Raw genomic sequence first — 25,623 nt, 5'->3', positions numbered from 1 at the left:
GCATGAGCAGCTCAGTGCTGCAGGGTGTCAAATGCTGGCTTCCATCCAGCAAAGCAGAAGAACAGGTGCATAATCACCTTGAAATGAGTAAAAATTCAATAATTCCCCTCTCCTCCTTCCTGCAGAGCTGCTTCAACACATTTCCATACCCCTGATCTCCAAGGTGCTGGCAAGGACTTACTTTTCACTTAAAAACAAACAAAAAAATGTTAGGAATGCCATACAGCTCAGAAGGGCCAGCAAGACATTTTGGAAGAGTCAGTGCAGTTTCCTACTTCATTCCTCGCAGCCTTTCAGAGCTGGCGCACAGGAACTGCACAGCATTGCAGTGCCCCTCAGCAGCACTGACCACAACAACTTCCATTAGGCCACGGGCAATGCAAAACAGACAGTGGTGGAACAGAATCATTCCACTGAAATTCAGCACCACTGGTTTCAGAGGAAAATACACTTTCAAAACCAAACACGTGAACTTGCGGTAATGAAGCCTTTTACATTCAAGAGACACACTCCTATTAATGACTGTAGTTTCCACCAGTCTTCCAGCTGAAGACCAACTTCAGCTCCTGGCAACACGCCACCTCTGGACCACCGCCTCTCCAAATTACCATACAGCTGGCTTGCTTCCTGCCTTCCACAGCTGTCAACTTACCTTCTGAAGGATTTTCCACACTTTCTCATAAAAGCCCACAGGAACTCTGTTAATAGCACCATCAAGCCTCCTTCTGCGCAGCCACTGCCCTTTCCGGTCACCCCAGCTTGAGTCTCCACTGGAGCCAGTAGGAGAAGTACTAGTGGGAGATGATGGAGTACTACTCCTCTGTAAGAAACATTAAAGCCTTGGTTAGTTGCTTTCTACCACCCCAAGTGCTACACCTGGTGAATATATCATTCTGTCACCTCAGAACCAGGGAAAAAATACAGGCTATGTCATACAAGATGACAGAGTAGGACTGATCCCTTTCTGTCCCCTTCACAACAAGCTTCACTTCTGCAGTACTTCAATCATTTCTCAACAAAACTGGCAAGCAGTTCAACAAGGCACAACCAAGTAAATTTCACTGCTTGGTTCAACACAAGGCATGACTATTTTAACAAGCATGAGCTGGCTGGCAGGGCAGTGTCACTGGTGTGCAAGATGGTGGGATTTGCAGGTAGGTCTGACTTGGACTTCAGGCTCAGTGTCGTAAGAGAACCAAAGGGTCCCTAAGTCCAGCTACGGAGGTCCTCCATGAAAAACCTCCATTAAAGTAAGTAGATTAAAAATTGACTTCATGTGGTCATGTAATCATCACACCTGCCTCTCTGTAAGTATCAGTCTTGTTTCCTTTATTGTCACTACTGCTCTATTATTTTACCCTACCAGACTTGAAGACTAAATTAGACAGCAAATCATGCTCAAATTTGTGGCACTACCACCAAATACTTGTTCCCATTTCCACACATGCAGACTGCCCACTCTCTGCACTCCCAGAGACCCCGTGCTCTTCTGTTCCTTTTTGCACAGTTCTTACTTTCAGCCCAGAAAGGACTACACCAACAGCCCCATCTCAAATCCCATCATCTCCAGGTAAGAAACTGCCTGAGCAAAGTACCAGGGAAGAAGGAAAATAAGACCAAAAAATGTATGTTTGCAAAGGGTAGGCTCACTGATTCTACACAGCCAAGCTCTGCAAAAAGGCTGGCAAAGGAAAACAGTTTATTTCCACTCCTGCTTGTGTCAGTGAGGCACAGGTGGTGTTCCCCTGATGTTCTGATGCATGCTATTCCTTTCCACTGCACACTGACCAAGACAGACAGAACTTCCTCAACCCCGCTGAGCAGATCTAGGGGATGCAGAGGTCAGCAAGAGGGTCGGTGCCAAAGCAAAGAAATCCATCTGCACCCAATAATTAATCTGGTTATTCAGGTGGTTCAGAGAAGCAAAGATCTCACTGAACAATTCTGTGCACTTGAATCAAACACACAGCTGAAGCCTGCTTTTCTGCACTGGTACGTGGGGAAGAGAGAGGCAACAGCAACCTGGCAGTTGTCAGGACAGGCCACAGGGCTAGTGGTGCTCTGCAGTTGGGTCTTTAGGACACCTGGTAGGTGCGCCATGGGCAGCAGGTCTGCAGATGCAGAGAACCATGAATCACAACCGCCAGTTCAAAGTGCACAAGGAGCTGCAAACTTTCCATCTCTTCACGACAGATTTGGAGCCTCAGACTTACTTTAATTGTTGAGGTTTCTGTTGGAAAAATATTTAAACTATTATCTTCCTTCTTAACAGTGAGAACTTAAGAAGAACCACAGTTCTCTGCCTTGAAAGATGACAACTGCCTGAGGAGATACCCGTGCCCATAAACCCCCTGTCTCAGCAACCTGAAGCTATTCTGGGTTCATTACTGTCCAGGGACTGCCAGCATTTATCAACGCTACATAACTTTTAAATACTGATGACACCTGTAACATAATCCACCATCAAGTACCTAAATCTGCCATAGTGCTTTATCTGCTACAACTGCTTAAGCTTCACAAGAACTAAGTGGATCTAAATGTGACACTCAACTTCTATGAAAAGGTTACTAATGAGAATTGGTTCCCAACGAAGATGAACAAGACAAAGAGGTAGGGTTTGAAAACAAGTTTTTATGCAGAGGAAGTCACAGGAGGTGTCTAGAGCTAAGACCCTTGCACACACACACAGAGTGAAGAGCAGGTGCAGAGCTGCAGACGGTGTTTTACCATGGAAGCAAACATGCTGCTGGACATGGAGTGGCCCTCATGAAAGAGCTACAAAACAAAAACAGACACCAACACGTCAGACAGCCAGCCATGACAGAACAGAATGAAAACAAGGTTAAGTAACCCATCCTTGCAAAGACAAGAAATATGGAATAAGCTCAGGTACTGGGGGAAAACTGCAACAGCCCCTGGCCTCTTGCAGTGCTGCACTTCAGCTGACCTCAGGGCAGCTGCTGCCAATTCCCAGGGTCACCATGAGGTAGACCCCGCCGGGCCAGGAGCCTATTTGGCAGCCACGAGCTGCCCACGCCATCCACTGAGCTCCAAGCATGGCCAACACAAACTGTCACCGTTTAAGATCCATGCAAAAGCTTTCCTGTGACTCAGGGCTGGGAAAAAACCCCAGGTTCCCCACTTCCATTGCTCATTTGCCCAGCAGCTTCTCTTTGCACGAGAAGGTCATCTTGCTGCTGGGCAGCGCTGAACGAACAGCTGCAAAGCAAAACTTTTGCTGAAATGTGGATGCAGCATCTCAGACTCCCAGTGCTTTTCTGTTACTGTCCACTCCAAGCCAGTCCTCCTAATTAAGTGTCAATGGTTCCGACCCAGGCAAAGGCTTGATGTTCGGACTCAAGAAACAACAGCAGCAAAGGACAGAGCTGCAGTTGCTCAACACCTGAGCTCTGGTGCAAAGAGATGTTATTACAAGTACTTGAAGTATTCCTTGTAACACAAAGCCGATTTCCCCCCCTCCCTGGCAAAATGACATTAAATTAGTATCTAGTGAATTATTCAGAGAATGCAGTGAGATGTGGCAGGAAGCAGTATGAATGGCAAGGTGGGTGGAACAAAAATAAAACCAGCCAACTCCTCCTCTGTGCGAAATACCAAGCTTCCATCTAATGCAAAAGCAACTCAGGAACTACATTTCCAACCTCGACAAAGGTCCAAGTGTTTCAGCTCAGGCTCACCTCTGTATTTAAAACAAAACAATGCTGCCACCTGGTGACTAGTCCCTCTTCCTTCCTGGAAAGGCCCTGAAGTCAGACACCTGCCATACGACTGCGAGCCCTGCCCAGACTGAACCCCCAAAGTCACTTCAGGGCCCATGGACAGCAGCTAGCAGCACCTTCACAGCCACAGCCATACCATGAGGCTCGGCCACGACGATGCTCAGGAAGCGGCACGGCTCAAACACGGCTCAAACACGGGTCTCATGAGACAGACACTGTTCATTTCACAGGTGCCTTTGCTTCCCTGCCTGATCGTGTCCTATGAAGAATCATTAACTGATCTTTACTGTCACCATCAAACACTCCATGTCAAGACCATGCAGAAATGCCACTCGTTTCTGAAGGCTTCTTGAGCAACTCTGTTTCATACAATCAAAGGAAAACACCAATACTTCCTTAGAAACTTAGAGAAATGGTCTCAGATTAGAGGAAACAGGCTTGCTCATTAAGATTTAAAAAACAGGTTACAAATATAGGGCCCTTTGTGTTGGAAGGGACCTTTAAAGATCATGTAGTCCATGCCATGGGCACCTTCCACTAGACCAGGTTGCTCAAAGCCCCGTCCAACCTGGTCTTGAACACTTCCAGGGAGGGGGCAGCCACAGCTTCTCTGGACAACCTGTTCCAGCGTCTCACCACCCTCACAATAAAGAATTTCTTCCTTATATCTAAACTTACTGTCTTTCAGTTTAAAACCATTGCCCCTTGTCCTGTCACTACAGGCCCTGGTAAAAAGCATCTCTTCATCTTTATATATTGAAAGGCTGCAATAAGGTCTCCCCAGAGCCTTCTCTTCTCCAGGCTGAACAACCCAGGCTGAAAAATATAGAACCATTCTTTTAAATGTATTTTATTAGACCACTACCTTCCTATTTATCTAGAGCAAAAGAAAACTACTAATAGAAACACAAAACAGAGAAATCAGAAACACTCATTACAAAACCATCAGTTACATTCATTCAGAATATTCTGGTTGTGTTTTCTGTAATATCTCTCCATATACTCAGCTGCTGTGTAAATTAAACTATTGAACCTAAATATATACATATATTCTAGCAATAATCACCCTCCATTCATAAAGAAACAAAACAGGAAGAAAACAAACCATTTCTTTTCCAAGTGTATCTTTTCCAAAAGGCATGTGGACCACTTTAGCAACTTGGGCAGAGTACAAGAATGAACACTGTTTGCATGAAAGCTTCACTTTGTACATCTGACTTTTCCTTAGCTAAAGATGATAAAAGAGCTGTTTTAAAGTTGATGCCATGAATGCATGAGAGTTTGTTCAAGTTCTCCTATATCTAGCACGTGAAACAAGAACAAAAAAGGAAGCACATTTTTTGGAGGAAACATCCCCTTATTGCCTATTTAGTGATCAGCTTTAAAACAAAGGATCTTTGGAAACTTCTGTCAATTACCAAGAATAAAACCACAGTTCCAGAACAGCTGCATTTTCTGATGAGCATTGGCAGAAAACCCTCACCTGCTTCATCTCACTCTTCAGTTTAGTAATACCACTTCTTTCTGGTTTGGTTGCTCCAGAATGCCCCATTTCATGAATAGAAATCGCAGGGCTAGATGAAGAGGAATCTACAGGTCGCACTAAAAGAAGCAAATGGACATTTTTAAAATTCTAGGGGTAGAAAAATAGATTAAACTGTATCTAGAAGTTAAACACATATCCTTTCAGAAGTGTACAATGCTCTGGGTGACAGCATCCTTTCAAATCACATCAATAGTTCAAACCTGACTGCATCAAGTAAGGGGCCTAGATCCATACTTGGGTATCAGGGCTTGATTTTCCAAGACACTGAACAATTGTAGCTGTAAAAGATGTCAGAGTTGCAGTGAGTCTGTGGGTGCCTAATGAACCCAGCAGACAGCTGACATGCCCATTGGGAATATCTGGGCAGCACAGACATGCTCCTTGAGGTTGGTTTATTCTGGCCGCATAAATTTTTTTCATTTTAAAAGTTTCCCTTCATATAACTGAAAACTTGATACAATCTTATTTCAGTGCAGGACAGCTTCCATTGTATTTGTTTGGTTTATTCCACAGCAGACATAAACATGTACTGGCCACCCATGATTAATACATCAGCTATACCTCTATTTTACATGCTAAGAGGGTAGATTCCTACTTATACAACAATATAACTTTACATTTATAGTTCTCACTTAACATATACGAGTACCCAGGTGGACAACTTACAGCTTCTTTCCACTCCGAACTCTTTTCCACTGAGAATATGGTGTAGGAGATTTTTCATATCAAAGGGGCTTAGATTCATCAAACTCTCTGAAGCTTCTTCACCTAGTTAAAAAAAAAAGAAAAAAAAAAGAGACAAACATCACTATAGGTGGCTTTATAGCTTGTTTTCCTAAGTAAATTGCTGATGAATGAAGTTCAGTCACATTTACCTTTGTGGCTAACGCTTCCTTTAAAAAAATTAATACGTAGGCTCACATTTCAAAGAAAATACATTTCAGGATTAAACAACAAACACTGCATGGAAATAACACTATTTGCATTAGCGAATATTATGCTGCAGCATGTGTGAAATTTCTCACTGAAGCTGATGATGAGAAAGGAGTTGCTTCGTTGTAGAGCAAGATCACCTGGAAAGGCATTATGGCCAGCTCCCAACAGCAGATGACATGTAGATCTAAATTACACTACCAGAGTTATCCTATAAAAAATGCATGTGTGTGGAAGGCTTGTGTTTTAGTTGATTAAAGGATCATGATTGTAAGTGAGAGATAGAAGAAGCACATACATACACATGAGCACACACGTGTGCACAGACAAATCTCCCACAGAACATGGGAAGGCAGCAAGGAAGCTGAGGGCAGTGTACAAAGCAGCTGGTGTTTAAGGCTAGGAGTAACAAAAGGGACCCCAGGAAAGACAGGCTTTGCCCTGTGAACAAAGCAGCTTCTGCTATTCCGCTACACGTTTGGGGGAAACAGGGCTTTCTGGACACTCTTCATACAGAAACAGAATTATCCCAGAAAATTACTTGTCTCCTTTTGTCAACATCTCCTAAGGGAAAAACCTGCTACCCCCCAGTGACAGCCAGCCACTCAAGTTAGAGAGCAGCAGCATCCTAAGTGGGTTCCACCTAACCAACTACCAGGGACCCCACCCCTCTTCATTCCACAAGGGAGAAAATCGTGATGACCAGAAAATATCCTTCCACAAAGTTACCACCCTTTAGGATGTGCTAGGGCGTTAGAAACGGTAGCAAGGCTGAGCCACAAAAATATGGCCCAGATCATGCTCCTAAGTGTCAGCATTTGACTATATATTTGTGGCATTAACTTGATTACTTTTCACGACTGCTTCTTCCAACGGGAAAAATTCTTCAGCAATTTTTCTGATCTCTCTTCAGTCACGATTTCTCTATAGTTTCACTTTTCTCTTCCAAAAAGTGTTTTATAATATTTCTGCTTTGCATCACTTGTTTGTTACTTACTTCTTGAGTTTTTGTAGAGCATATGCAACATCTTGGTGGCCTGTAAGAATTTTTTTTTACTGACTTCCTGGCAAAATAACATATCACTAGCTGAAATCTAAACAGCAAATATGTTTCAACTAAGCATATTCAAAGGGAGAAGGCTCACACATAAAAGGAAGAAGATCAGAAGTTACTTTGAATAAAAACTACCACAACTATGAATTAAGGGTCAAACATTCAGAAGATATGCAGGGCCCTAATTCTCATTGACATTAGTGGCACTGTGTCCCTAAATACACACACATGTGCAATTTGATCACCTGGACCTCAAACGTTTACTGCAAGTCATGGGACTTAAGTATTTAATATCCACTTCAGTTTGAATAACCGGGCAATGGGGGGACAGGAATCTTTCATTAAGTCAAAGAGAGAAGTTATTTTCAAAGTTTGTAACTGCGCATGCTGAACGAAGTTAATAAAAGGATTTAACACATATAAATGAAAAATCAACCCGTGAGGTGAAGCAGAAATAATGCCTTAAGTACCCTTATGATAAAATTGCTCTTACCTGAGCATTTCAGACTTCGAGCCAGCTCAGTGGCCATCACCTGAATTATCAGACCAATGCGGAGCCTGAGCATCTCCACAAAAAGACTAGGCTGTGACCGGACATACATCGCCAAGTACATAATTATTTCCTGTAAGGACAAATCCATAAGGGCACCCATTCAGAACGGGTCTTCTTGGCTTTCACAGCCACAGAGCAAGCACTGGCACCACACTGGGTGCTGCTGAAAGAACCCTTTGTAGCTGTGCTGCATACCTGTGTCAGGACCGCAATACTGATGTCTTGGCCACTGGCTTCGTAAATAAGATCTATGAGCTCCTCAGGTGGCAGTGGGCTGCAAGAAGGCAAACCACGGTGAGCAGTGACTCAGGCACCCGCTATTAACTTCTTGAACAAGCACTGGAACCAAGTCACCCAGAAACATCTTTGCACCGCAAAGGTGCCTATGTTTCTGCCTGGGTGGCTGCAATTCCTTCTGAAGGTGAGGAGTAAATTTTAAAACAAGACAACAGCAGCAGAACAGTACTGGCAGGAAGATGAAGGGCAGGTTGCTTCTGTAACTGAGGCAGAGCTCCAACTTACGTGGTAATGATTTTCTCGCGGGGTTCTGGTGGCAGGCCCACTGTCAGTTGCTTGTGGTGTGACAGAAGGTCTGTGCATGCCTATCACAATGCAACAGAAAGCAAGAGACCTTTCTCTGAGTCATGTGGAAGTGATACAGGTTTTAAAGTCCCCAAAATGAAGCATTTCCTTAGCAATTTTTAAGTGCATTTCTATTAATTACTAGACATGCAGATCCAGCAGAATGCTGCTGATTAGTTGCCAAAGGTCCCCTGAGGTCAACAGGGCTATGAAAGTCTGCCCAGGCCGAAAGCCTGCTTCCCGCTCGGTGAAATCAGCAGCATAATGATTAGGGACTCCAGTGGGGCTGGCAGATCAATAAAGGACTTTATCCTTTATCATAAGATAAATGTTTGTTTTTTATTTAAGACAAAAAGCGTTTTTAATCAATGAAAAACTTGGCAGTATTAGCTAAAAAAAAAAATAAATCCTGCATAATATATCTCTTAAAACAAACAAAAACTGAACATATTGCATCACATTCCTGAATTAGGCACTCTGATACATTCTGAAATAGGTGCTTCCCCCAGTACCACAGTGTTTACTCTTTTAGATCAACCTCCTTTAAAAGTGGGTGTTCAGTTTACGTGTTTTAGCATCCTGAATGAGAAACTTCACAGAGCAATGTTCCTCTGATTTCAAAGAGTCTCTTTTCCCTCCCTTAACATGGAACAAAACTCTCTTCCTCCCCAATTCTTTATCAGTATCTTCTCAATTTAACATACACGGCTTTCTGTGAGCATGCCTGTACTGCTCGTTCATCATGTGTTGAGGATGGAAAAGGTTATGCGCTTAATGAAGTACCATGCAGGGTGATTATCATAAATTGCTCCCTGCAGATACGACTGTCACTAAAACAAGGCATCCTAGGTGTGACAGTCAAAGCTTTGAAAATGGCCATGAATTAGACAAAGAGCTCTTCAGAAATATGCAGTGATAAGTAGGAAATTAAACAAATAATTTAGAGTACTTGAGAGGAAACATTTTTGTAAAGTTCAAAATTAAATCTGTACCCTTACAGTGGATCTTTCCTGTTACCATTTAATAGTCCCAGATATTTTAATGCCTCTGAACACCCACGCACATGGCAGACTGTCTGCCCAATGGGATGGAAATCAGCAGGGCACGTTTTTGCATCATTGCCAGCACCTTGACATACTGGTGCTGCAAAAGTCTTCATGCTATCACAATAGCAATAGACAATAACCAATGACCACTACAGCTTTCAAAGCACACAATTAAGCTTCTCCAATTAACAGAGATGAAACAAAGCCTTCACAATCATTTACAGTGTGACATTCTCAGGCCATGCCAACATTAGCACAGTTCACAGTACAGATGAAAGGTAAAGATGTCGTAATAAGATTTTTAGATGAGAAAAGCAACTAATGTTTACTGAGAAATGCTGCACTATGTATGTTGTGAAGACCAGAAGAGCAAGCACAAGCCCCACCAGCAAACTCGTAGTTTTATCTCTGTTTCCAGGCAGGAAACTGAACCAGCATTATTTACATTACATACCTCAGCCAGGACTTCCACTCGCTTTTTGAGTATACCAGAAATATAACGGATTAAGCCCCACTCTTGATTGAGGCCTGCCTTTCTGTAGAGCTCGTTGAGTAGGCAATGAACAGTGACACCGTACTGTCCATCCAGCTCTGTGTCCCAGTCAGCACCTCTGCCAGAAAAGACACAAAAGGTAACTGTCATCAGATAAAATGCTACACTGCTTAACCTTACCACACAACAAGCAGTCTGATTTTGATCGCATTGCCCATTTTGGTAACAGAATTTAGTAGTACATGGGACGTGGGCCTTCACCAGTAATCGGTTATAGGTGGACAAAACCCTCTTGATACCAGGAACTTTCATATTAACTTGAGCACTCACTTAGCCATGAGACTGTGACTTCAAAGCAATCACCCAAAGGATTTCCCACCAGACTTTGAGCATGCACACAGACACTTTGCTGGAGGAACGATCCATGTGGTGCTTTTTCAGAGCAGAATTCAGCAATGTCTTCAGCACTGCTGAAGACTGCACCCATTCTTCAGATGCCTCAGGGGACTCCTAAGTTTTTTGCCCTGGCTCTTTCTTAGCTATTAACTAAGCTTCCATGCTGCTTATGCCATTACTGAAAAAGCAAAGGAGATTTCTGTTCCTCTTCTGGTTTTGAAATTCACTGCACTATGGCTTCTCTTTGATAATGTTTTGAAGCGTCAGAATGACCTTTCACATCCTGCTGGAGAGACAGAGTCCAGCAGAAGACCACCTGCCTGCACAACAGAGACTAATACAAGTCAATAGTGTGGCTTGTATCAGAAACAGTGTGGCCAGCGGGCCTAGGGAAGTGATCTTACCCCTGTACTTGGCACTGGTGAGGCACCACCTCGAATACTGTGTTCAGTTTTAGGCCCCTCACTACAAGAAAGACATTGGGGTGCTGAAGCATGTCCAAAGAAGGGCAATGAAGCTGGTGAAGGGTCTAGAGCACAAGTCCTGTGAGGAGCAGCTGAGGGAACTGGGGTTGTTTGGCCCGGAGAAGAGGAGGCTGAGGGGAGACCTTATCGCTCTCTACAACTACCTGAAAGGAGGTTGCAGAGAGGTGGTTGTCGGTCTCTTCTCCCAAGTAACAAGCAATAGAATAAGAAGAAATGGCCTCAAGTTGTGCCAGAGGAGGTTTAGATTGGATATTAGGAAAAATTTCTTCCCCAAAAGGGTTGTCAAGCATTGGAACAGGCTGCCCAGGGAAGTGGTGGAGTCACCATTCCTGGACGTATTTAAAAGACATGGAGATATGGCGCTTTGGGACATGGTTTAGTGGTAGAATCGGCAGTGCTGGGTTAACAGTTGGACTTGATGATCTTAAAGGTCTTTTCCAACCTCAACGACTCTATGACTCCCATGGTGAAACAAGTCCAGAACAGGCAATTAAGGGTGCTACATGTAGTTAAACTACAAAATGATAATTTTTCAGGATTTCCTTTGCTCTTTAAGAGAGGCTGCTAAAAATTTTACTTGGGAAATCAAGATCAAAAAAAAGAGGTCCTCACAGGAGAAAGACTAAAATAAACAAAAATACAATCTTTGTAGCAGGAAGGAAGACCATTGGTGATGAACAAATGCCTGTCTTTGCACCCAAAGCTAACTTCCTGACAGGTTCTAGCAGTATTCTCCTGCACAGGAAAAAAAGCCCAATAAATGCACTCCAGAAGATGATTCCATTGGTTTGTATTTGCATTTTGTTCCCATGAAACCTATTTAAATAGCAGCTGTTTAACCAGCCCCAGCTGCTGAGGTTAGACTGTTTCCAAGAATGTTCTGAGAGCACCAAGTTTTAGCCAGTGGTACACTTAATCATGCAGAGGGATTAGAGGGAAAATAGTGACTACTCATTCAAATTGCATTTTGCCTTTAGTTAGAAAACGACAAGATGAAGTTTCCCTCCACTTCTCTTCTTGTGTATAAAAATCACACCAAATCTTTGTGAACTTAACAGAATGCCACAAATATTGCAAGGTGTGTTCTCATTCATGGAAAGGATTTGTGCATTTCACTTCTGAGCCTTGGAGCCTGTATGTATTCACAACTGTGTGCCAATCAACTCTGAAATTTGCACAAATTATTTTTTGTGTCCAAATTATTTATGTAATTAAGATAACTGAAAATACGCTTGTTAAAGCATAAAATATTTTAAGCTCTTCCCTCAAAACACAACCCTGAACAGTGGAAAGCTTTTACACAAGAATAATCAGATAGTTGTGACAAAACTTAAAGGTGCTGAAGTTTATACTCAGACAACTCACTTTAGTATATGCAAGATATATAAGATATCTGCTTGATCATGGAGCGTTGGACATTCCTTCAGCTGCTCAACAAGCTTCCTGCAATCCAAATCACCATGAGCATCTTTAGGTAAGTGCAAAACATTTTCACGGTCCTGATAACAAAGATGGATGATTCAAAGAAATTATCTTCAAAAAAGTAGCAGATGATTCAAAATGTAACTACGCAATAATACAACAGAATTACAACATACCTCTGCACCTGAAATACAGACACATCACATATTTCTTGCCAGACTACTGCAAACATGAAAAGGAGACTAATCCCAGGAAATGCAACACCCAGAATGGAATTTTGCCTCTAGTTTTGGTTCAATCAACAAGCAAAGCCATTTTTATGACAAAACAAATATTTTGTCAAAGAAGGAAACCAAATTATTTACATGCTTTTCCTGTCATCTGCTGTTACTTGTAAAGAGAAAAGGAGGATACTACCGTTTTTAAAGTTGAAATAATTTAGACCTTTTTCAGTTCCATCTCTAACCTGTATATATGTGGTGCTTTATGAATACAGCTGTTGCCATCATAAATTTTCCAGGCTTATGAAAGTTACACGCTAATTAATCAGATGATGCAATCCTGTAGTGAGTTCTTGGATGAAGAGAAGTTTTGTTTAATAAGCTATTCAGAAATTTATATGGTCCTAAAATACCATTTCCACAAACAGATCAGAATCCTTCAGGAGGCTGGATACAACCTCCTGTAAGCATTCTCAGCAGCTGGTCACACATACTAAGACAAAGCAAGTGCCCAGCACAACCCCTTCCTTCACACCTTGTAGTGGGATTTGGCTGGTGCCTTAAGGATGTCTGTCCTTTCACACACTCCCCTCCTGCCCAGACATTACTATAAGTAGCGTATTTTAGTAATTTTAGTAGTGTTCTTGGAGAACACTTCTAAAAGGCCGTGAACATCCCATCCTTCTCTTTGTGTGTCCAGTTAGAACTAAAGATGATGACTTAACCTCTGGCCTTTAAAAATAAGCACCTATTATATTATTTTCTGTTTTGCACACACAATTAAAAATTTTCCACTTGATAATGTCTATTTAAGCAAAAACCCTTCACCCAGCCAAAAAATAAATTCCAAAACAAGGGAGTAGCTATCCGGTGTCTCAGGCAGAATGGCTTGTCTGTGAGGGAAAGAAAATAAGAACTAGCACAGGGTTTGGCTGGGAAACACAGGAAAGGCCACAGTATTGCGTCCTAAAACCACAAACAGCATAAAAATTCCACAGCTTACCTTTGTCTCAAAGAAATGAGGATTATCAACAAGATTCAGAGACTTCCGGTGCGTGTTCAGAACTTTAGTGGGAAGGGACATAGACACAGCTGAAAGCAAAGCCACCAGAAAAAAGAAAAAAAAGTCCATTTCAGTAACATAAAAACTGGAAACACCTACATGAAGCAACTGCATGAGGCAAAACCAACAGAAATACTCCAAGAGTCAAAATATAAAGGCAACACTTCTGAGATGCTGTGCGTGGAACTCAGAGACAAGCTCACATTCTGAACCTTATCTCCACGCAGGCTTGCTCCGAGAGCTTCTGAGATCACCGTGCCAAAGGCTCAGGCGCTACGTGCTCAACTGATACCTCTTATGACAGCCCATGCCTCAGAAAACTATAGCCCAATGACCTGACCCTGCTAACTGTTATAAACATTTTAACAGGAAGTATCTGGAGAAAATGGTCTAACTGGTAAGCTATCCTAATTAAAATGATAATGGTAAACACAGGCTAATGTTCTCTTAACTTCTTATGTTGAATTCAATAGAGGATCAGATGATGTGGCACGTGAAAGATGGGAGAAAAGCCTAACAAAAAGTCTTGGAAGTTATTAATTTACACTGAAGTTAAGGAAAGCCTTCCCATAACCAGGGCATTGAGTACTACATACCCACATATAAAACAATGCATATGTTGGAATCTACTTACAAATTCAGCCAAAGCATTACTTTGGTGTAAATCCTCCAATCAGTCTATTAGAAATGTAGCATAATTAGGAATACTGACCTCCCTCTCTATTCCATTTGTTCTTACAAATTTAGAAAGTACATGCGCATACTTATGTTTTTCTGGTATTGAAACATTTCATTCCACCACAACTTTATTAAGATAAGAAATATTTTGTATAAACAAAGACAAAAAAAAAGAATTCACTGACTCAGGTGCTAAAATTCTACCTAAGTGAGAAGCTGCAGCTGTTTCCATAACATTAACTTTGATTAAATGTTACATTTTATAGCAGGTTATTTATGTATACACCAAGATATGGGATACTGTGGGAACACAACAGTAACAGCTTGAGACTCATTCTTATTTCTTGATAACCACAACACACTCATGCCACTAGTTCTTTTTAAACAGCAGAATTTTGAAATACTTGAACTTACCCCCTGTAGCACCCAAAACAGGTTTTCTATTACTATCACTAAGTAATAACAGGGAGAAATACCTGGAACCTCCAAGCCCTTTGTCTTGGCCATTATTGACAGTATCTCTTTTGTGGAATGGTTTGCACTGAACACAGATGGTTGATTCATAGTCTTTGAAGTTGGAGGCAGGTATGACCTCAGTGCTGTACTCTGCAGGACGTCATTTATATACTGATCCAGCTCATCCTGGCTTTCTAGTGTAACATATGTAAAAGCAAAGGTTTATTAAAGGTAAAATTATAATTTATCAGTGCTTTTTTTTTTTTCAAACATATCACTCTATTCTTGCTTATATAGGAGGACACACAAAAATGGAAGAATATCATAAGCAAGAGATCTTTAAGCTGAACAAATTGGAAAGAAAAAAAAAAAAAACAGTTTTTGACACTTTGAAAACAGTTACATTAAGAAGTGTTTTCCCCTTTGAAAGGAAGCAAAAGGGTTTTTATCTTGCTGGTAGTCCACAGATCATGGTTGGACTCAATGATCTTAAAGGTCTTTTCCAACCTCAATGATTCTATGACTCTATCAGCTCTTCAACACAAGCTCTTGTCTATAACTCCTCACAGTCTCTTCCTCCCTCCAGACTCTTCCACACAACCCCTATCTGCTTACTCTTCAGACTCTGCTTTACTGCAGCAGTTACTGGTCAATGCATACTACAAACGTCGGAAGAATATGCACAAATACCTTCTCCAAATTAAGTCATGCAGGTACTGTCCTCAGACTGATGCATGAGAAACCTGAACAACTATCGACTGCACACAAAATAGAGAGCACTAGAGGTAAACCCAGGCTCTGCTGATAGAACCTGACAGAGAAAAAAATTGAAGTGAAAAAACACTACCTCTTTCACAGAAATCTGCTGGATAGCCTCCATATTCACTGTCAGGACTATTACGGCCTTCATTAGGGTCATCAGACAGTTTTATGTCACAGTCTGGATCCAGGAAGCTCAGATACGTATGAAAAGAGGTGGTAAGAAATTCTGATAGCTTGCCTATCTTCACCCTGCAAACAGGAACACATGCCAGAGAGCATTAACATCCACCACTTTCATACTGATTAATGCTCACTCAGCTTTCAACAACTCCAAAATTTATGAAACCTACTGTTAGATTCACCTTTGGTAACCACAAAGCAGCAGATACTGATACTAAGAAAAACAAACACAAAACAATAGTTGCCGATCCAGCTGGGTACTTACTGCTCCAGCTACTAATTGAACTTAACTGTGTTACGGTAACACCTACAGGCCTAATTCAAAGCCTAATTATGCAAGGTGCTGTATGTTTATAGAGACCCTGAACAAAGACCTAAACTCCAAGGATAATGCATGAGGAACTGGGGCTGAGAAGTTCCCATGAACAGCAGTGTCTTTTCACAGAACTGCAGCGCTGCTAAAAAACAGAAAGCACATCTGATTGTCAGAGAAGATACTGATTGAGGGTGGGCAAGCAGAAAGAGACTAGGGAGATACTGTAGCATCATACTAAATTGCTTTCATATGTAGGTGAATGAAACACATAAGCTTACAAGTACTACATGTAATTCATGTTTAAAACATGTCCAATAACTGTGAAAGATAATTACTTCTTAAAAACAGAAGCCCAGCCAAGACCAAGTTTTTCGTATTTCCAAAGGTCTGACGTGTTTTTCCCTTATCCATTAATGGCAGTCAGAGATGGCACACCTCTTGGGGGATAGATCTTTCACACTGCATCTGAGGTCCAGCTACCACCTGATTGCCACATAATAATTAAAGCTGAAACTTCTCTCTCTGCAGCGTTCCAGCACAAGGTCTGTGCACTATCACAAGTTCAAAACTGAAACTTGTAAGGATTTAATTGAAAAATTACGGAGAGACCCATTTGAGGGTTCTGACATTACCTTGCACCTCCAAAATAACCATCCTCTAATTTTCTTATGGTGGCAAGAACTGCTGGATGAATGTCAGTACCATCATCAACTAAAAAAGAATAATGGAAGAGTTGAAGCTTACTAACACGTTCTTAAATTATCATCTCCAAATAAACTGTATTACTGGGTGTTGTCTCCAAATAAATCAGACAAATTTAAAATAGAAGCGACAGCTGTTATCAATACTAACTTATTCAAAAAACCCCAAACAAACAAGCAAACAAAAACCAACCCACTCAAGACAAGTTCCAAGGGATTTCTATCAAATTTCTTTGCACAGAAATAGTGTGGAGATGATGGGGAGATGAAAGGACATAAAGAGGGAGTAAAACCAAAATTAAGTATTACCATGTCATCTAAATTCAGCATATACTTGGGAAAGTTAAACTGTACTTCTGATGTTAAAACTCATGCCACCTCTCTCCCCTCAAACCAACTTCCATCCTACTCCTCTGCAGTAATCTACTCTGCTTGAAACAGAGAAAATTAAGTTTACCAAGCATTGTGTGGGTGATGGGAAATGTCAGGGTTGGTCTCCCTGTCATCCTCCAACAAGAAGTGAGGTAGGCCAGCTCTGTCTTGAGCATCTCCACAATCATCTGATTGTCTAGAGCCAGATAGAAGTGATGCTGGTCAGTAAACTAGAGAACAGAGAAATATGGCGTATGAGTAGCTGTCAGTGCTCTCCTTATTTTTTTCCATCTCCTCCCTTAAATCATTCACAAAAGCTGTATGAGCTATTCTTGACTACAACACAAACTGCACGAAATAACCACACAAGGCCTGTGACTGTGAAAAAGAAACCCATCCTTGTGCAGAGTCCATTTTCTTACACTTGTAGGTTGACCATGAAAGAAGAAAGCCATACAAATAAAAAAGCAGACAATCACACCCATGAAGTAGAATCTTCCCAATGATGAATTACAGTAACCTATGATCTAGAAGATGGAAGTACGCTAGATGTGGAAGAAAAAACTAAAAATAGCAACAAACCCAATAAATAGTCTTAAGGGCATGGTGGGGACTGGGAACTAATAACTGTATGTCTCTTGGGGACAAACTGAAAGTCAAGCAGAATACAGAAAAGCTAGCAGTTACTGCGGAAAAAAGATACATTACATGTACAATGATAAAGTGTGCTGTTCCTACTACAGAGGAAAGCCAGGAACCACAGTAAGAGATTATTATGGCTACTTCAGGAGATGAAAACCAAAAAATCTGGACAAACAATGGAAAGCATGTCAAAGCAGCCCCAGCAAAACTTAAGGAAGCACCTAAACCTTGGGGAGGGCTGAAAAAGGAGGCTGGGTTGTAAAATAAACACCAATTAGTAAGACACATAGGGGTCAAGGAGAAAACATCCTGTAAAGGCATCAGAAGTAATAGGAAAACATAGAAACTGTAGGTCTGTTAATAAAGAAAGAAAGGAGGTAGGAAGAGAGGACACAGACAAGCTGAAGCGTTCTATGCTGTTTTCACTGACAGAAGAAAAGTAGCAAATTATGACCTGTAATATTACTTTTAACAAAGCAACAGGAGTTCAGTCTGTGTATGGGAAGAAAAGGTTGAAGAACGCATAAATTCAAGCTGGCAAAGTCCAAAGAAATTACTTCACAGAACCAGCCAAAACAGTCCCTGAGCCACCCACAATTAGTTTTGATAATTCAGGAAGAACAAGTCACAGAAATCCAGAGAGAAGCAAACACACTGCCTGTCTTTAAAAAGGAAGAGCCAGGATAACATAGATCTGTCAAGCCAATTTCAGTGCCTGAAAGCACGGGAAAACAAAGCCAGTTTGAGACTGCCAAGATAATGACAAAATCATAAAGCAAGATGGCCAAACAGTCGTATCAAAAAAACAATCTCAGCAAAGGAGTCAAATTTCCTTCTTTGGGAGCAACTGGATGATAGCTACTAGAACATGGCTGACATCTCTAAACTTCTGTAAATTTTCACACTAGTGAGCTGAAGAAAAAATATCTCAGGAAGCAGAACTGCTTGAAAAACTGTTCTCAAAAGGTAGTTATTAACCATTTTTTTCAGAACAAGAGCTTATCTAAATGCGGTCAGCCTTTGCCCCACACCTAATCAATGTTCTCATTAGAGAACAGGATGAAATACAAACTACAAAACCACAAAATTTGTGGACGTTAGTCAAGATCAACACAGATGAGTTAACTGCGTTAGGAAGGTGAAATTAAACATTAATTCCACCCCCTCAAAAAAAAAGGCGGGGGAAATATCTGGCTACAAAGTACAACAGAAAATGTTATGGAGGATTTAGTCAAACACAGAATAAGTAGGAACTGTCAGTGTGTTGCTAATGCAAAGATAAATGCCCTTTTGGAATATATTAATACATACTTGATACATGGCAAAATTTCAGCTGGAATATTGGGTCCTACTTACAAAGTAAGATGTGGACAAAGACATATTTTGAAAAAAATCACAACTCTAAGAAAATTTGCCCTAATCTGTGAAAGTGAAAACTGGTGGGGGGAACAACACAACAAATAATCTGTTACAAAGCTGCTTGTGATCAGTTGATATGGGGAAGAATGGGAAGGGATTCACATTTTTTGCAATAAATCTGATGTTGTTTGGGCATTATGAAGCACTGCAGAAACCATCTATGGAGTCCACTGAATGTCTTCCACTGGAATTTAAGACTACATTAATCAAACATCTATTTAGGAAGGTATGAGCATTCTTTATTTTGCTCCAGTTGCACATGTTTAGAGTAGGTGACCCCTTGGTCTTCTAGTACCAACTGCTAGAAGAAGTCTACAGGAATAAGTGTGTCATATTTCATTAAATGTATAAAAATAAGAGCCATTAATTCTGGAAAGATCCAAACTTCCAGCTACATCGAAAAAGGCACTAACAGAAAACAAAGACAGAAACATCCCTTTCTCAGCACTACTGACCCTTTCAACAATATAATGAAAAGATTATGTCTTAGTCCCTTGGGGATTACAGTACTTGGCACAATTCTGTGAAACTAAATTTTTCATCAAAGCAATCAGTAGAAGGATATATTAAGTGAACTATTTCTGGAGAAACTATTTCATTAGCTAGAATGTTGGTTCGGGCAGAGATCACTAACAACTTTGTACTATTGATTTGCTGTGTTCTCCTACGCCAGAAGCCAAAGAAGCCAGACTCTGTATGACAGAAGAGAATTATCAGCACTCCTAACATGCTGATCATCCAACGCTCTTAAAAACCCCACAAAGCAAAGCACATCTGCTTTATCAGCCCTGCTCTACCTAAAGTAGAGTGACAGCAGGTAAAAGCAAAGTGCTTCACTAATCATTAGCCATTAAGTAAGCAGTGACTTCCCCACCAGCTTTACATCCTCACCTGAGGGGTAAAAGCAAATATTTGATTTCTTATCACGTACAGCTTGGAGGTGCCTAACACTCCAATATGTCGGTGCGGCCGTCCACTTAATTTCATGTTCTTGTTCCGGCCTGTAAAGAGAAGAGAAAGGAAAAAAAGTCTCACCTAACATTTCCTGTGTGGTTTTCCACAACAACCACTTTAGACAAGGAAATCTGCTTCATTGATATCAGCAAGGCAGAAGACAGATAAAGAAGTGAGATGCTGCAGACTGGGCCGTTTTGTAGCAACCACCAATATAATAGCTGAGTTCTTCAAAGGCATGATTAAAAATAAAAATTTTGGCTTCACTGACCATGGGATCAGGTCTTTTAATTACAGTCATTGCTCAGCAGCCAAAGCTTCCCCACCAAGAAGGGCAGGATGTATGCTGTTTCAAAAACAAGGCCATCAACACACAACAGAAATTGCAGTGGTTTCACTGTAGAACCTTAAAAATTCTTTCCCACAGAAGGCTAAATCCAAATACAAAGTACATCCAAATACAAAGACAGATTTTCATTCTTTTCATCAGGCTAATAAGCTTCACTTTTCTCAGCGGAGCTTATTAGCAAATGATCCTCACTTGCATCCTTTGCTCCAGCAGCCAGGAGTTGACTTGAATCTCTCTGACAAGGAATATGAGCCAAACAACCACATGCCTGAAAAAATACCACTGTGGACATTCCCAAAGAAGTCACTGTTAAAAACAATACACCAATGTGTCAAATCATCCTACTCACCCCACCACTAGTGAAAGAAAGCTATTATGAATAATTATGAAATAAATGTAAGCTTCAGCAAAGCCCTCCAAATGTTTCACTCGTTAAAAGTTCTTCGTGATAAAGAGACAGATTCTTTTCCAAAAGCAGCACATGCTATTTCCCTTCTCCATGTAAAGGGCACACTTTCTAAGACTTATTTGCAGACCCTATTACTTTGGATGCTTCCAAAAAACTTCCCGTTGAAACAACAAAAAACTCCCCAACAAAAACCACCACCACCACAACAACAACAAAAAAAAACCACACCCAAACCCATCTCATGAACAGCCTCATACTCTCTCTCAGCAAAATTGCAAGGGAACATGCTCCAGACTGACAAAGCATGATACCGCTCCCCTTGTCCACACTGCAAAGGAATCTACCCATGCTGATTCACCCCACTTCATTTTACTTTGCAGTAACATCCACAGCTTTGAGTCGTGAGTTGATGGCAGGCTTGAAGTAGTAAAACTAAGTTCAATTAGGCATACATGTAACAGATTTTCCACCAAGACCCCATTCATTCCAGCAAGGATTATCAAAAGAGATGGTTATCAAAAGATTTTCAACAACTAGAACCAGTCAGAGTTTTGGGGCATTTATTCAATCCAGCTGCCAGGCTCTGAGGAAAACAGGTCTCTATGGTCACTGCTGAGGAACTGGAACGTATTTAAAGTCCCAAAAAACCCTAAAGGCTTCTGGGTTTGCAACAGAGACAGAGAGCTTCAGCAGCTCGACTCAGCTCAGGGTTGGAGGAAACGTTAGCAAGAACCTGACAGCCCAAAGATGCTCTGACAGCAGCACACCTTCCCTGATTTGAGCAGAAAACTTCCCAGGCTGCCTGCTGGTAGAACAGCAACCACACTGCTCAGTTTCCAGACTTAGAACAGAAGTACTCTGACTTCTGAAAGGAAAAACATTTGGGTTTTTTCTGTGTTTTTCCAGGCATTTTTTCTAAAGACAGTTTCTCTGTGGAAGTAGTTCCTGCAGGACAAAAAAAAGAGTCAGTTCTTGCCTAACTCCAAGGGCACAGGAAAACTTGTATTTTGGCCACCTTTTCTAATGAGGCAATTTTTTTTTTCCTGTTGGAGTCCCCTATTTAAGACAGAAGTTCTAATTAATTTTGTTAAGTTTCTTTGCACAAATGCATTTTTTTCAATCAAAGAAACTGATTTAAATAAAAGAAATGAAATCAAAGAAATTGAGACAGTGTGAAGCAAGAAAAACAAAAACCAAAACACTACCCTTAAAAAATACCTTACACAGTAGTAGAGAGAGACTTCCATGTTCAAATACCTACCCAGCATGGTGTAGAGGTTACTCAGGATGCGAGCTGGCTGCACTCTGAGCGGATGGATATCAGCAATGCTCTGAACATTGATTCCATGGTCTTGCAAGAGATTCTTAATTTGATTAGATTCTGCCAAAACAGTTACTGCATAACAGAAAACAAAAACACTAGTAAGAACCAATGTTCTACTCTTTTTAACTGACTGCCTCTGTTGTCACCTCTCAACTAATGCATTTAGTTGACTAAAAAGACACAAATGCCTCACTTCTTTCTTAATTTACAAGCCTGTGAGATCAAAAGGGATTGCAAGAGGGCATCAGACAGATTTTGGTGCTCTGCTTCTCAACATGTCTTGCCATTCTTGTCCACTTTGGACCACAGGGTAATTCAAGTTGGAAGTACTGTCACAAGGTCTCTACTCCAACCTCCTGCTCAAAGCAGGGTCAGCTCTGAGGTTAGACCAGGTTCTCTGGGGCTTTATCAGTTTCTTCTGATTTCTTTCAGTAACGCTAGTTTGGATCATGCAGTCTGTTTTAGCAGATAGGTCTTTTCCCCCATAAAACAAGGAGAAACATGACTTGAAAATCTTTGCTGTTTTAATACAGCACACTTTAACAACACAGCCAAGTCAATGGGGAATAAGTGCTGTTACTTATATAGCAATAAATGTTAAAGAGGCCATAAAATGGCAGAGGTAGGGGGAAAAAAAAAAAAAGTCTCAAAATCAGAGGAATTTACAATCCAGGGCCTGATTCCATCTCTTGCCCTGCTTGAGGTTTTGACCATGTTAGGTGGCTTATTGATTTGGGACTAGTAATTCAGTATTCTTCTTTGCATTATAAATACTTGTCAAAGAATGCTAAAAATAAAGAAGCACTTCTATTAAGCAGTTCAGAGTAACAAAATGCCACCCACATGAGACACCAACAGGGGTTAAACCAGCACCTGCCCAGGCCACAGTATCATTGACAAAGGCTGCCCCTGATAAACGAGCTTTTGTCAATGCTCTTCCAGAGTGGTACAGGCCCTTGAAAAGCCTTTAAGGCCTGATCAGTTGGTATTTGTCCCCTACTTAATTTTCTGGTTTTGGTTGTTCCTGCACTGACCAAAGAAGCCACTCCCCGCAGCAGCCAAAAGAGAGCCGTAAGTCTGGCTGCCTCACCTTTGTATACAGAGATCCTCCCCACCCGTTGCTCTCTGGTTCCTCTGAAAAGGTGCTGCACAAAAACCTAACTAAACTGACCCGTCTCCTGTCAGTCCTGCTCTTTCTTGCTAGAATCCAACAATATTTCCCTTTTCACTACAAGATTCAGTTTGCCACTGTCCAGTCCCTGACGAGTCTTAAAATTTTAACAAATATTTTTTTTAAGAAGTCTGTTAAACCTGATCTTCCCTCCCGGAAAAAGACAGCTGGGCAAATAACCCCTTTCTCCTTCTCACAGTTACCATCAAAGCATCTACATCCCATGCAAAAAACCACATTATTTTTAAACATGTCCTTCTCCTCTCCTGTACACAGGGACTTTGTCATCACATGATCCAATTCACTCAGAATGTTCAAAAAAACTCCTTCACCTTGTACCACAACATCAGGTTTAAATCCAGTGGAAAACCTCCTGTTTAAGGGATCAATTTCACCTGCAGCAAGAAATCCCTAGAATAAATGTAAAAGAAAGAAAAAAGAAAGGAAACAAACAAAAATTAATTAAAAGGCTTCTGACGACATCTAGAAGAAATCTTAACCAAATTTCATATTTTATCAGGACAGCAGGACTTAAAGTCTGGTTTATCTCCCCCATCCACTAAGTAGTGCATTCAATAAAAACAACGGCTGTAGTATTTTTTAGAACAAGAAAATGGTTATGACTGACACAATCTGCTTGTTCAGATTTCCCATTAAAGTTGCAGCAACTGACACAATTTTGCCAGGCCAGTGATTTTTTCTGTAGCTCCACAGAGATATTCAGTGGTTCCTTTAACAATCCATGGGTAATACGGGACAACTCCACAGGCATCTTATGCCACAGAGTAAGACATAGCCTAGTGGAGCTAAACCAGGTGCAAAATCCTAGCTCTGGGACAGACAAGTTAGCCTGGGCATATTCCTCTAGCCTAATGATACATCCAGTCTATCCGACAACTTATTCAGCTTGATTAGAAATGGATAATTGCATATCTATCTATAAAAAAAAGAAAAGCTCTTGAAAGCTCAGAGTCATCCCTCCATGGTTCATGTACACGTTTATTCTGGAAAACACATTGTCCCCTACCTGTCAACCAAATTGTACTTAAAGCCCAAGCCATCTCAAGACAAAATGAAATACAAGCTCACCTACTACACAAGAAATAATTACCTCTGCTAATAGGCAGCTAAGGACATACAATGATTGGCCCCAAAGATGAGGCAACTTTCCCACTGGGACACGATCCACTGAGTGAGGATTTTCATACTCCTCATCCACCTGAGAACAAGGAAGGAAAATTACCCTAAAGCTGTGAAGAACAATCAATAACATGGAACTATTTGAAAAAATACGGTCTATCATCTACCCTTTCTAACCTGGTATTACTACTGACATCAAGATCTCTTGGTTTTACTTTTAAGGCTGCACATTTTCCGGGAGAAGAACTATGCTTCCTTTTTGTACACTGCCCCACCCTTCGAAGCTGGAGGTTGAATGGGGCCTCTGCATGAAATTATGTTTATGCTTTGGTGTTAGCACTTCCCCTTTCTTCTCACCATGCCTTTGCTGCCTTCCCTCTGGGCAGCTTGTAGGTAATTGTGTGTCTGCTTTCTAACCCCTTGCAAGGTAACACTTGAACTTCACTGATGTCTGCCTAGCTTCCTGAAGTAAAGGTCTTGTCAGAAATGAAGGCTGTTCCACTCTTCCTGTGTTAGCAAGAATGGTCAATGGAAAAATTAAGAGCAGACTCTTATTAATTTAGAAAAAGAAAAACTGCCTTGGTTTTGCAGTATACAGATCTATTGAGGGCAGGGAAAAACCCTCTTAGATAACATCTTTACTGTAGCCATTTAAAAATTTATAAATGACAGGCAAAATCTACCCTGTTTACTTGGCATGTTCATCAGATCATCATCATCGTATCAAAATTCACAAGAAGGCTCTGAACTCTTACACGCTTGTTCCCACTGGGAAGGCAATTCAGAGTTTCCACCTCAGATCTGCAAGCAAGACATTAGCTGTTGACACTCCTTGCCCAAACTCAGACCAACCAGGAGGCTCGACACTCTTAGTGAGTGAGGGCTGAGAAGTCTGGAGTGGGAGAAAGAGTTGGCAGGGAGGGATACAAAGGCAAATAGCACGGAAGAGCACATAAGCTCATCTGAATGTCTCTGTCACAATGGGACAATCAGGTAAACAGCAAAGATGGGGGGAAAGAAAAACAAAAAACCCAAACAAAAATCCCAGCCCAAACCCTAATCCATCTGAAACCTGCTTCTCTCTCACATACAAGCTCTGGAAAAGAAAGAGCACAATCAATCAAAAGACTAGACAGGCAGGCCAGTCTACACTTTATTTCTTTGAGCTTCAGTCAGCATCAGCACTTCTTAAATATCTGTCTTGCTATAAGGATTT

General features: G+C 41.2%; 1 protein-coding gene across 6 annotated transcripts in view; it reads right to left on the bottom strand.

Moving 5' to 3' along the window:
* The window catches only part of PHKA2 (phosphorylase kinase regulatory subunit alpha 2), a 48,644-nt gene that overhangs the window by 7,872 nt on the left and 15,149 nt on the right, over positions 1–25,623 (bottom strand). For 4 of the 6 annotated variants that reach the window (XM_074814704.1, XM_074814705.1, XM_074814706.1 and 1 more), the window contains 17 exons: positions 24,379–24,486; positions 23,600–23,678; positions 22,034–22,168; positions 19,952–20,061; positions 17,085–17,229; positions 16,559–16,637; positions 15,516–15,679; positions 14,689–14,862; positions 13,475–13,563; positions 12,194–12,327; positions 9,909–10,065; positions 8,349–8,428; positions 8,022–8,100; positions 7,767–7,896; positions 5,953–6,054; positions 5,224–5,342; positions 653–820 (listed from right to left, as the gene is read on the bottom strand). In XM_074814704.1, coding sequence (XP_074670805.1) covers positions 653–820; positions 5,224–5,342; positions 5,953–6,054; positions 7,767–7,896; positions 8,022–8,100; positions 8,349–8,428; positions 9,909–10,065; positions 12,194–12,327; positions 13,475–13,563; positions 14,689–14,862; positions 15,516–15,679; positions 16,559–16,637; positions 17,085–17,229; positions 19,952–20,061; positions 22,034–22,168; positions 23,600–23,678; positions 24,379–24,486 — 2,052 coding nt within the window. Of the gene's footprint in view, positions 1–77; positions 188–652; positions 821–2,727; positions 2,776–5,223; positions 5,343–5,952; positions 6,055–7,766; positions 7,897–8,021; positions 8,101–8,348; positions 8,429–9,908; positions 10,066–12,193; positions 12,328–13,474; positions 13,564–14,688; positions 14,863–15,515; positions 15,680–16,558; positions 16,638–17,084; positions 17,230–19,951; positions 20,062–22,033; positions 22,169–23,599; positions 23,679–24,378; positions 24,487–25,623 lie in introns of all 6 variants that reach the window. The other 2 variants (XR_012621949.1, XM_074814708.1) reach the window with 2 other exon arrangements.

This window comes from Strix aluco, chromosome 2, assembly GCF_031877795.1.
Source record: "Strix aluco isolate bStrAlu1 chromosome 2, bStrAlu1.hap1, whole genome shotgun sequence".
NCBI lineage: Eukaryota > Metazoa > Chordata > Aves > Strigiformes > Strigidae > Strix > Strix aluco.
The sequence above is the reverse complement of the archived record's forward strand: the minus strand, read 5'-3'. Positions and strand labels throughout refer to the sequence as shown.